The following is a 12,316-nucleotide window of genomic DNA, read 5'->3' on the forward strand; positions in this document are numbered from 1 at the left end:
TTCCCAGGATGCTGGGTGGATGGGGAGGAAAGAGGCGTGTTTGTAAGTCTTTTCGAGATGAGCTGTGAGTTAAATCGGGTGGCTGACAAGAACAAGGAGCAATAACCGTCCTCCTTGCTGAGTGGGACAGCATTTGCCCAGATGCCTAAGGAGCACTATGAAAGTTATGAACGCTGCAAAGCCCCACTGCAAATGCTGAAACCAACACCGGCAGGGCACGGCTAACACGGCGAGGGTTCAGCAGGAAGGGGACTCAGTATGGCCTCAGCTACAACCCAAATAAGGACCGCTGCTTCGACAAAGCAGCTTCTGCGTGGATTTCTCAGGGGACCTTATCACGATACAGGAAAGAGCGCCTACTAAATATCAAGGCTCCAGGCCTAGGGAAGAGGCAGCCCAGCCAAATCCTAAAGGAAAAATATGCAATGTTCCCAGGGACAGAGCAAAAATACCCAAACTGCCCTTCAGCTACATGCCCCCAAGATGGCGAGGTGCAATAGGGCCCTGCAGGTGAAGCAACGTTACAAGCAGATGAGCAATGTGAGTGCAGACGAGGAAGGTATAAATTGCTCCATCCTGAGCCTATATCCTACGTCTGTCAGTCAAAAGTCTTGTACTTTGCGGAATAAAACAGAGCCTTCAAAGGGAAAGAGGTTGGCAAATAAGTAAGTGAAGAGACGCTATTTCGTGGGGGTCTGACCAGATGACAAAGGGCAAAGAAGTACAGATAAACATTTCTGAGACCAAGATATTGTCAGCTGTCTGAGTCAATACAAACATGACAGAAAGACTCCTGGAGGATGATCCTTTTCCTTTATTCCTGGGAAATTATGTTAATGCCACAGGATTTAAGGACAGACACACTTAAGCCAAATGACTGAAGGATGAACTCGCTGGCTTCTTCCAAACTCAAGGAGCAACTCAACGGTGATAGCAGCTCTGGATAAAACTCCTGACAGGGAGTACTGTGTACTGGAACGATGCTGGAAGATGAGAAGCTTCTTAAATGAGCACTAGGAGATGAGCCATAGCCCATGTCCCCTCTCTACATGGGGCACAGGAATGTGCCCAGGCGTCCTCGGGAGTAGCTCCCTTTGTTTTGGTAAGAGAACTGTGGCAGCTGGAGAAGTTGTATGTGCAGTTTATGAAATTCAGTAGGACTTTGATGTTAAGGCTTGTTAGATTTTCTGGGCTACTTAGTGATACACTGCCTCACACGGTCCTAGACCCCTGGAAAACTACAAGCAAAAGATTCAGCAAAGGGAAGTCTATAAGGGCTGCAGCAATCAAAATGAAGACATTCTTCACACACCTCTTTTTGCAATGGTGACAAGAGATGAAATTCATCTAATGACAAAAATAGTCTAAACCTCTCATTTGTTGATGGTCTCCAATCTTGCACTTAAAATAGGCTGCGAACTCTGTCGAGCTGGGATTGTCCTGTTTGCTTTTACAGTGGTTGGCATGCCAGGGGGAGTCTCAATGCCTCAAAGCTTGCCAAAATTAAACCTGAATTCAACTAATTACTACATAATTAGCAACGAATAAAAAAGATGTTACCATTGAGAAGAAAATAAACCATAGACTGAGCAGCCCAACTCCTGGAATGCACCAGGGACATCAGTGTCACGTTTGCAAAACACAGCCCTGATGATCATCTGCCTGCAGAAATGAATATGCTTTCTGACCAGCCAAGATGGCAAACCTTGCTCCAAGCACTTAAACCGTAAAATTGCTGGTTTGTGAGATCTCATCCTCTTACCTGACATCATTACCTCCATGGGCAAAGGATCCAAAGCAGGCTGTTAAGATCTGGAGGAAGTGGAAAAGTAGATGGACCTGAGATGTGTCTTTCTCTTCCTTATCCTCTTCCACGGGATCAACTGGGGGCCGGTTAGGATCTGCGAGTTCAGAGGCCAACTTCATTTCCACCCCACCTTCCTCCGCCTCAATCTCTGCCTCGGCCACTGCATTGCAATAGCTGGAGTAGCTGTCGTAGCGAACTCGCTTCTTGGAGTAGGAAACAGTGTCTCCCACTAACTTCTCACTGTCCTCTGGAGTTGACGTGTCCGCTGCCTTAAAGGAGGAATGCACGGGCATACCACAAATAGCAGCTGTATAACAAGTATAGCTGTTGTTGCGTCGTAACAGTTTGTAGTTGTTTTCTTGAGCGGGCCTCTCATCGGTGGCCCTGTCCAGGTGTATTTTGTGGAGCAAGTCTTTGTATAAACCTGAGTCCTTGTGCACAGTGTGATAAACGTGGCCATCGCTCCTCATCTGGCCATCGAAGCTGAAGGTGCCGTTGGAAACAGGTGATTTCACCGAGGTGTGCGTCATCGAAAATGCTCTTCCTAAAAAGGCAGAGATTTAGAGTTTTTATTTCTATGAAATGTAATACAGAAGCCCCCTCCCTCCGACTTCGTGAGACAATAAAACGGCAGTAATCCAAGACTACAGGACAAAGAAGATCAATTTGCAACATATGCAGTGAATAAGCCAAGATTCACTGCAAAATAAACTCTCTCATCTTCTGTGCAAAGAGAGCTTTGTTCCAGCGTTGGGTCTTCCCCAGACACGCTGTATGACCTGCAGCAAGTCACTTGGGATTGGCTACTCAAAGGTAATACTTGAAGGTTAAATCCTCAGGTTCTTTGAAAAAGTAATTTCTATAAAATTCCTTTCTTGTAAAATAAGCTCTACTTTTTCTGAGGCTTTGTCTACATTAATAGATAAGGATTTCAGGAAAGGTGATTTACTGTAATTTCATATTGAATATGAGGTCACCTTTCAAAAGTACCTATGTTTAAAAGGCATTTACACAAATTTTAAAAATAATTAAAAAAACAGAAAGCAAAAAAGTTCATGTTCTACAGAAATATTTCCTCAGCTATTCCAACATTTTGTATATCTTATTTCTATGAACAAGATGATAGTTATTCCCACTGTATACATTTAACATTAGCGTACGCTGTAGGACACATGTCACAGCTAAGGCAATATTTCTGAAGAAACTATCTTCTTCATTTCCTGACTTCCCAGATTTCCACTGTGTAACGTTCAGCATTGGTTTTAGCTATTTTTAAACTGGAAGCACACACTCAAAGGGCTTCACATGATGACTTATTTGATTTTGTAAGAATCAGTTGAATATATTAGGCATTTATTAACCAAATTACAGGGCTGTGTAGATGTTAGCAAAGTGATATCAAAGTCAGCAGACTGCTAAGTAGGGGGGGTGCGATCCCACCACATGGAAGAACAAAAAGAGCTTTATGCACACAAACCTACTTATAAATATATGTTCAGAAAACAATGTGTGAGATTTTTCTAGTGGACACGCTCCAAAGGATCATACGTTTGTCAACTAAAGCCCAAATCTTTTCATCTCCTGTGGTAGTATGCTAATCATCTTTATGCTGAATTTAACCTTCATACATCAGCAATTTGTGTTCCCTGTATTTTTCCACTGCTTTAAAGGATGGAGGATACATTAAGGATACAAAGTAAAGCAGAAAAGAAAGTAATTTTTGTTTTCAGCTGTTCCTAAAACTGAAATACAGCCATACAAAATGTAATTGTTTTTAAGTCCTCTCTAGAAAATGTCACTTGTAAATGAGCATCTTTCCCAACAAGTGCTGAAGAGGGATTAGAGCTGGAAATCCCAAACGTTAACTTACCATTTACAACAGAGACCTACTTGCTGTCAAGAAACCCTATCGAAACAGGGAGAAGATAAACCTTCTGTTTTGTCTTACTTTCTTACCATACGGTACACGTGGATGGTTTCCATTTGCAATAGTATCTGATGCCCCAGCAGCTTCTGTTACTGAGCCAGTAAGGGGAATCGTGCTCTCGTCAGATGCTTTGGCACCGGGAAGCTCTTTAAAGACTGGTGTTTCTTCATCTTGAATTTTATCAAGACTTTCATCTGATATCCTTGACAGTGCAGCATCTTTCTTTAATCGGCCTAAGGAAATAACAGTACTGTAATTCTAAACCCAGCCTATCCGTCTTGCTGCTTATGTTTCCACTGTTTGCATCAACGGCATAGATCAACATGGATACAATAACCTGGCTCCATTTCATACACATTCTTTATTTATTTGTAACACTTATCTTTACTAAATTCATCTGAGAAAATTCTACAACATCTTTGTTTCTTCCTACAAAATTCACCAAACTAGGTAACTGAAGTAAAACGCCAAGTTGCTTTTATTAATGAACTCTGTTACTTTTCCCTGCATTTTAAACACTGCATTTGTTGAGAGTAGCAAAGCAAACAAGCAAAACACTGTAAAGCCTAAAAGCTGTGATCAGTCCAACTTACTGTAAAGTTAAAGAAGTCACTTAATCATTCTGCCAGATTTTTCCTCTTTAATGTTTCCTTAATAAAATATAAAGCAGATTATATTCCAGGATTTATTTTCCTGTTTCTGCTGGACTCTAGAAGAAGTGAGCACTGCAATGGATTGCCTAACAAGGTTTTGAATTTCTACCACTGCAGGTTTTTAAGAGCAGGTTACACAAATACATGAGGAATAGTTTAAGCACATCCTGCCTGTGGGTGGGGACTGGACTAGGTGACCTTTTAAGCTTCCAGCTCTGAAGTGAAATTTTCCATGATTTTACATCACCCACACTTCATCAAGCAACTACTTACTTTCTATTTTTCTCTTCATCCAGGGGCACACAAAAATCCACACTAAGATGGCAAATACTAAGGATACACCAACTGATATTAGAGCAATGGCCCACATTGGCAGTACCAGTCCCAGTACTGTGAAGACAAAGAAATAAAACCTAAGCAAACTGTAAATTAACATGACTTAGTTATCTCAGGCAGTGGAAGAGCAGTCTGTTGCAGAAAAGCCTGTGCTCACAACATATTCAAAACCAACATGAATGAGCCAATAATTTTTAACACATATATCAGTTCATGCAGTATTTAAAGGTCCAGTTGACATACAAACATTTGCAGGTTTAATCTTCCAATTCTCTGTTACCCCACTGTGACCTTATTTCCAAAGAAGTCAGGGGTAAAACTCCCACATCAGGGCTGCTAAAACAAGTTTGCAGTGATTTTATACACTAATGCATGTTAAACCATGTTGCCCATTAGGGTAAGTATTTACCTGACCTTTGTTCTGGTCAATAAAGCCTGATGCTTACTTGATCTAAGCCATTATTTGCTTATGATAATAGCTTAATGTAGCACTTGAGAGCTGAGGTTTCAGTCCTGCAATGCACAATCACGTCAATAACTTGTGTTCCTGTAAGTATCCCCCCAAAAGAGCTCCTTGCGCTTGTTCAATTAAGTGACCAGACCCTTAATGAAGAAAGAGCTTGGACTCTGATCTTTCAAACCCATACATGCACACCTATCTTGAAACCTACGTGATTAATTCATCCCTGTAAGTAAATGTTGCCAAGACAGAGGCCTTGGAGAGTAAATATGTGTTTCCTTAGCATCAAAAACGGAGTCACACCTTTTTATTCACACACTTTAGAAACTGCTAAGCTGAAACAGAAGGCCCATTAAGATTCTTATTTCATTTATTTTGCTTAATGAGTCACTGCAGAGTGCCTGACCTACTTCTGCAGTACAACTAATGAGGAAATGTTGGTTATACAGCTGACTTACTGTGAAACATCTTGGATATGTAGCCAGTTAGACTTAAGAAAAAGGAATAGCTGAGTTATGTTACCCTCAAATTGGGAACTTCTCAAGCTTTTTATTAATTTTTAGTAATGCTATCCTATGAAGTAGAGTCTACCGACTGTATTTACCTAGTACATCTGGTGCGTCAGGTTTTAGAGAAAACAAATTTATATTCAAAAAAGGTCACTTTCTAAGCCTGCTTTCCTAATTCAGGGGCATGTTCAGGAGTCTCTCTTCACTTGCCTGTTCATTCATGGCTCTGGGGCAATAATCTAATCTAAAGATAACTTTTAATGACCACAGTCTTCAATAAAGTAGTCGAGAGCATTGAACATCTTTTTTCTGAACTCTCTTGCTGCAAGTGCGTGTTTGCATATACACTGCTTAAGTAAAGTTAAATATAAACATATAAATGCAAATATATAAACATAAATGTGTGAATCTAAATATACAAACATAAATATAAATTCAAGTATAAACACAAATATAAATAAACACAAACATATACATGCACATAAAATATACAATTATTCAAAAATACAAATAAAGTCCAAACAATGACATGTATCATTTCCTTCTACTGAGCTGCAATGAAAACACAGCACCCAAGAAAGAAGATGCATTCAATGCAGAAACAGGCTCAGGGCTTCTTATCACTGAAGGGAAATAAAGAAGTAAATTTAATTAATAGGATCCATGCCAGATCTGCCAGAACAGTGACTCTGCTAATTTCAACAGAGCTATAGCATTAGACTGAGAGCAAACAGCCTACCTGCTCTTACTGCCCGCTTTGAACCTTCCCTCCTTGATGCACGTACCTGAAATACCTTTGAGAGCTCAGATTTACAAAGCTGAAGCTGGCAGCTCAATATTTCCCCTTCCTCTAAAGAGGGACTTTTTTTGTACCTGCACTCTTCCCCACTAACCGAAGCGATCAGGAGGGAGTCACAAAAACACATGCACAAATGTGGGGAGGTGTATGATTTACTCTTGCCCTCGTTAACTCCTAACGTAGGAGCTAACCGTGCAGTGTCGACAGCTACGACAGCTATCTGACAGCACACTGGCGGAGCATCGTTATACACTGCGGGAAGCCTCCTTCCCGTGCCTCCTGCTGCGGATGGCTCACTCACCTGGTGCCCCCGTGTACATGATGGAAAACACGTTAATAGCTATGGTAGCAGCATAAAACACTGGAAGTGCGCGGAGACCATTGGGCACAGGGTCTTCCTGCATAGAAATCGGGAAAAAAAGGAAACGTTAGCTGGATTTTCCACCAGATTAATGTCAGCATGAACCGCCACGAGGAAAACACGTGCTCCTGAGTCAGCATCAGGCAGGTGGAGCTTTTGGGTGGATGGTGAGGAAAGGATGGTGACCTGCCTGGTTACACCCAAGTCCACAACGCTGGTCCTAGCAAGCACCAGCACTCTGGGGAAGCTTGACACTGTTAATGGGAACTAGGGAGGCAGGTTGTACTTTTGGGTCGGCTGCAGACCTGCTGGGTGACCTCGGGGCAGGTTTCTTCCTGCCAGTGTCTTCTTAGCTATCTTGTCTCCAAGATGGGTAGTCCCTTTCACTCAGCAAGACTGAAGGACAGCCGAGCAGGACAGGGCTTTGACATTTTTGGGGCAGGGCTACAAGCATCAGTGCAACGTGTCCACTGCAAAACCTTATTCCTAACCTCCCAGTTTCGACTGAGACAGCCTGGTGCTTTCCACCAGCTAACAGAAATCTCTGAAATATTAAGTGTCTGGCAGTATTAAACAGGTAACATACATAAAGGGAGCGTGCAATGTTTAGCACACTGCTGTGCCTGCTGCCCGCTGGGGTCTCATGCCCTCAGCACTCACAAGGAAAAGCTCAGCTGACGGCGCAGCGGAAACGCACCGTGCAAGCCATGGAAAAAGCCTTTGTGAGGAGACTGTTTTGGCCTTTTGAGGGGCTCCGCGTGCTTGCAAAGAGCCTGGCGAAGCTAAGGGCTGGCTAATGTGGTTTTGTTTATTGCTGCCACAGGCTATAAAAGGGAGCCGAGAGAAGGCTGTGGCCGCCCTGCGCTGTGCCCCAGTCCCAAAGCGTGATTCATCACGGGCTGTATCCGCAGGGCCAGCTGTTCACAGACACCCCCAACAAGGGCATGAACCCCTACACCAGACCACAGACTCACAAGCTAAAAAGCTGCTCTTTTTCTATGCACACACACCACGCAAGTCACTACCTGCTTATGCCAGAAGCTCTACAGATCTTACTACTTTGTGAATGGCACAGATGGCTGTCAGAAGACAATTTCCTCAGCTTGAACTTTTCCTGCCTCTTGAATGCTGAAATATGTGGCTTTTATATCAGAGTTCATGTGATTTTGATGACTAATTTCTTAAGTTGTTAGCTTTTGAATGCAATAGAGGAACTTTTCCTCGTCCTTTATGCAACTTGAGTAATTTTAAATTCAAAGCTGAGTCCGAATTTATCATCTGCTTTTATCGCTGACATTTATTTACATCAGAAATAAAGAATGATGAAGCTGAGGTTACAGGTGGTATTATTTATAGCAAGAGAATTAATCCCTTGTCTATTTAAGATCCCTGTGTAACTGCTAATATAGTGTCCCTTATTTTTAGCAAGTTGAATGGTGTGAGAGAAATGAAAAGAGCAGATAAAAGTGTTCTGGTTTCCAGTTCATGCTGGGTGGCAGGCAAATCGTCTTCCGCACTGGAGATATATGGAGTGATGTTACCTCAAAGCTGCCACTTTTGACTGAGGTCACTAAAACCCATCGATTCAGGTTTCTTGAGAATCTAGGAAATATGCAGATGCCCATCTTCTAATGTCTGATGTGCCAGAAAACCAAAGCTTAAAATTTCACAACTATGAAATACCAATTAGAGTATCTCCAAGGGAGGACTGTTCTGTTTAAATAACAGTCAGAATGGCTATCGTGAGGCTAGGTCAATACCAACAAGTTTGTACTAATACAGAAACAATCCTTTAATCAACAGAATATACAATATTAATTATCATGTAGCACCTTCTAAGCCTCAAATACTTGTCAAATTACTTTGAGCTTTCAGAACTACTAAGAGCAAGCACAGTTCCAAGGGCTATAAAAAAATTACTGGTCTCCTGTCCAAAAGGCAAGCCACAAACTTTCAACTCTAGACATGCCAGCACTTAAATGGGAGATTAGAACACAGCCTTCATAACGAGCACTCATTATAATAATGAGATTTCTTTACCTTGTTTAAAATGAAGAATCTAATCAGCACAAAGAGGACTCCAGACATCAAACCAGATAACAGTGGGGAAATAAACCAAGAGGCAACTGTGTCGAAGAAAAGAAAGAATGAAATATGAAACAAACAGTATTCTTGCATACTAGTTAAGTCGTTAATGAGCAATAAATTTAAAACAGTTTGTGTACAAGTGGAATGAATGTTCCGTATGTTTACTTACAACTGTGCAACTCGATGCCCACTTACACTTATGGAAGTCAAAGTAATGCTAGGCACTATTAGAAACATCAGCCAAAGCATTTCCCGATAGTGCTGCAAGTTTAGCAATCAAATTCATCAGGAAAGTTTCTTGTAGTCTGACGCAGAGCAGACCAAGAAGGCCCTGTAATTTCCTAATCATCATGACCACGAATGTTGCAAGCAAGTGGAAAGCAACTGCATCTAGCAGGATGCCATGCTGCTTGCAGGGTAAAAGTCTCGATTTCCAAAATGCCACAGAAGCATCAACTGTAATGAATAATGCATGTACATTTTCTGCAGGCCAGATTTGCAAGTGTCTAGGACTGATTTTACTGAAGTAGGTGGCAAAACTCCCACTGATTTCAATAAAACCGGATTAGGGCAGTGCTCTGGAAATCTCATCCAGAGTGATTTATCATTTGTGGCATGGTTAACAGATTGATTCTGCTGTCATTGCAAACTCTCCTCTACTTTTGACAGAATTAAAAAAAATACACATTGCTCCAACTTCTCTTAAGCTCAATTGGATTTCCCTGCCTTCAGCATCAAATCCTTTTAATACAGGATTTAGGCTGTGACTCGGGTTACAAGGCTTCCATAACAATAATAATGAAAACTCCTTCACATCCCTGCTTGGCTATGCTGATCTTGGCAGTGGGAGGCTGTGAGTTAAACATGTGCTGTATGCCCAGCTTTCGCCTCCCTGAAGCTGGTGGGTGGAGAAACATGACTGTGGGCATTCACATGATGGCTACCATTGTTGAGAGCAAGAACGAGGTGGTATGAGCTGCCACGAAAAGAATTAGAAGAGGAGGAATGTCACCTTGAAGCATGTCTCTGAGGGACAATGTCTCCTCAGCTTACCGCTGGAGAAGTGCAACTTGCGTCTTACCCCTTTCTCCACTGGAGACACACTGCAGCCCTTAATGAACATGGCATCAGTGCATCTTCTGAATGACAAGACTGGGGTGGAAAATAATTTAAGGAGGGAGTGCTATCAGCACAAAGCAGATTTCTGGGAATGTTTTTTGCAGGCAGTGCACACTATCTCACATACCCTCATGCATAAATGAAACAGCACTTACCAATCTTGACAAGCTGCATCCACTGGACTCCCTGCGTGCCAATTGCCACCAGGGAAAATCCAATCGTAGCACCTACAATGCAATGGGTCCCTGATATAGGGAGTTTCAAGAACGATGCAATCAGCTGCCAAACAGCAGAACCTAGATAAAAAAACAACCATATGGTATAAACAACAACAGTAACAATAATGTCGCGCAGAAAATTCTTTGCCATGTACCCACATTCTTTTACGAGCACTGCCTACACTCCACATGCACAACAGAGATCTCCTAAAGAGAGTTTTGTTCCTGTTCTGTCTCTAAAAGCAGATACTAAGCCAGTCTAATAGCAGCTTTGAATGCTGCATCTTACTTATGTTTTTTTATTACTAACAGCTCTTTACACTGCACAACAGTTCTGCCTTTTTTTTTTTTTTTTTTTTGAAGGCTTTCAGTATTTACAGTCTGTCTGATTAAACACACAAACTGCTCCTAGTCTGCATCAAGCTTAGAAAACCTCGTTCTTGAGAGCTGGACCTGGAAGCCTCCAAGTGATCAGTGTGAGGAGGCATCCACCGTTTCACTAAAGAACTACCCATGCTCCTAAACTCAGATGCTACCACAGAAAGACTCAAATTGTGAAGCAGGGAGTTTTTGTGTCTCTTCTCAGTGACGTGCAGCCATCCGGAGTCCTCTACAGGAAAAATGGACTAAGGAGGGAATAAGGACTCTCTCACTGCCTTCATTTGCAGCTCATTGTGGCACTGGAGAAATTCAGAACTGCAGAAAAGGCTTACCTTAGTCATGGAGTAGCCAAAGATACCTTTGGCATAAGGAAATAAGATCCCTGAACTAAGGGATGGTGGCTAATGGTCTATAAAGTAAACGCGATGTCTGGTGTCCCAACAGACATCCCAAGGAAGGATGTTTGTCAAGAGTGCAGAACCGCCCCCCCCCCCAAAAAAAACCAACCCCAAGCACCAGAGAGTATGCCTTGTATTTGTTTTCAGTCCCAACTTCCAGTAGTTAGATCAGACCACAGTTGGCCACCGAGCCCTCGAGCAAGCAGCTCCATGCTCTAACTCACTGTCACACTGCAAGGACCCAGGTTTCCTGCTCCTCCTGCAGTGGTGCTAACCTCAGGACACCAAAATAATTTTGGCAGTGACACAAGCTTTCTGTGGATGTCACCTAATATTAGAGAATTCTTAGAAAGATCTCTTCTTCATCTTAAGACTTCATGGCCTTAAGACTAAATCTTCATGTGTCAAGAGGCCCCAATGGCAGCAATCAAACTGCCATGAGAGATCCTGTATTTTCTGGCTTGTGCCACCTCTCTTAACAGATCTGCAGCAGACACAGGTGATAAAGCAAGGTCGCTGAACATACGCTGTTACTCAAAATCTCAGGTTCCATCCTCAATTCCAACAGGACGGGATGGTTTGAAGGTCTTGAAATGGAGCCATCTGCAAATAGTGATTTGCTGGCATCATACGCGGCTACTTTTGGAAGTCAACCAGTTTGTAAAACTGATCTCTCCTGGGGTACTATCCCAAAACAACTGGTACTCCTATTGCTATTGGAAATTCTAGATCAAACAAGGAACACCTGCTCTTTAATTTTTTGGCTTCTCTTCTCCTGTACTAAAATAAAAATAAATACACTTTGAAACTTCTGACATGAACTTAGAGACCAGCAAGTGGAAGTGAGGTGAAAGAGAAAACAGATGGTAACATCTGTAAAGAGCCAAACAAACAGATAAGCCAGCCTTAGATGTGTAATTACAAAATACTCAGCCTAAAAAATAGGGAAAATGTAACCAAGCCACAGCTGCACTGCAAATGTGTAGTGAGGGCTGGGGTTCTTGGGGGGGGAAATAGAGGGAGTATGGCACTATTTCTTATTTAATCATCTTCACCTTGAAAACAAACAGGAGAGCAAGAGGGAAAGTTGTGGAGGACTGAGGGATGGTCTGAGAGGGACAATGCACAGTCTAAAGAAGTTTAAGGAACAGAAGAAAATAAAATTCAAGCCAGAGCAGGACTTTCCTCTACGGCTTGCAATGCCTTAACTACCTACATCAAAGCTTTAACTCCTCTTTAACATAAGATGCATGCTCCCAA

At 42.2% G+C, this 12,316-nt stretch overlaps 1 protein-coding gene across 13 annotated transcripts in view; it reads right to left on the minus strand.

Annotated features, from left to right (window-relative positions):
* Nucleotides 1–12,316, minus strand: part of SLC20A2 (solute carrier family 20 member 2) — a 58,760-nt gene that overhangs the window by 17,780 nt on the left and 28,664 nt on the right. For all 13 annotated transcript variants that reach the window (XR_003922727.2, XM_030009464.2, XM_041123566.1 and 10 more), the window contains 6 exons: nt 10,215–10,355; nt 8,893–8,978; nt 6,793–6,889; nt 4,661–4,777; nt 3,764–3,967; nt 1,763–2,351 (listed from right to left, as the gene is read on the minus strand). Coding sequence is in view for 12 of the 13 variants with exons in the window: in XM_030009464.2 (XP_029865324.1) it covers nt 1,763–2,351; nt 3,764–3,967; nt 4,661–4,777; nt 6,793–6,889; nt 8,893–8,978; nt 10,215–10,355 (1,234 nt within the window). In the remaining variant the exon portion in view is untranslated. The remainder of the gene's footprint in view (nt 1–1,762; nt 2,352–3,763; nt 3,968–4,660; nt 4,778–6,792; nt 6,890–8,892; nt 8,979–10,214; nt 10,356–12,316) is intronic.

This window comes from Aquila chrysaetos, chromosome 1 (assembly GCF_900496995.4).
Source record: "Aquila chrysaetos chrysaetos chromosome 1, bAquChr1.4, whole genome shotgun sequence".
NCBI lineage: Eukaryota > Metazoa > Chordata > Aves > Accipitriformes > Accipitridae > Aquila > Aquila chrysaetos.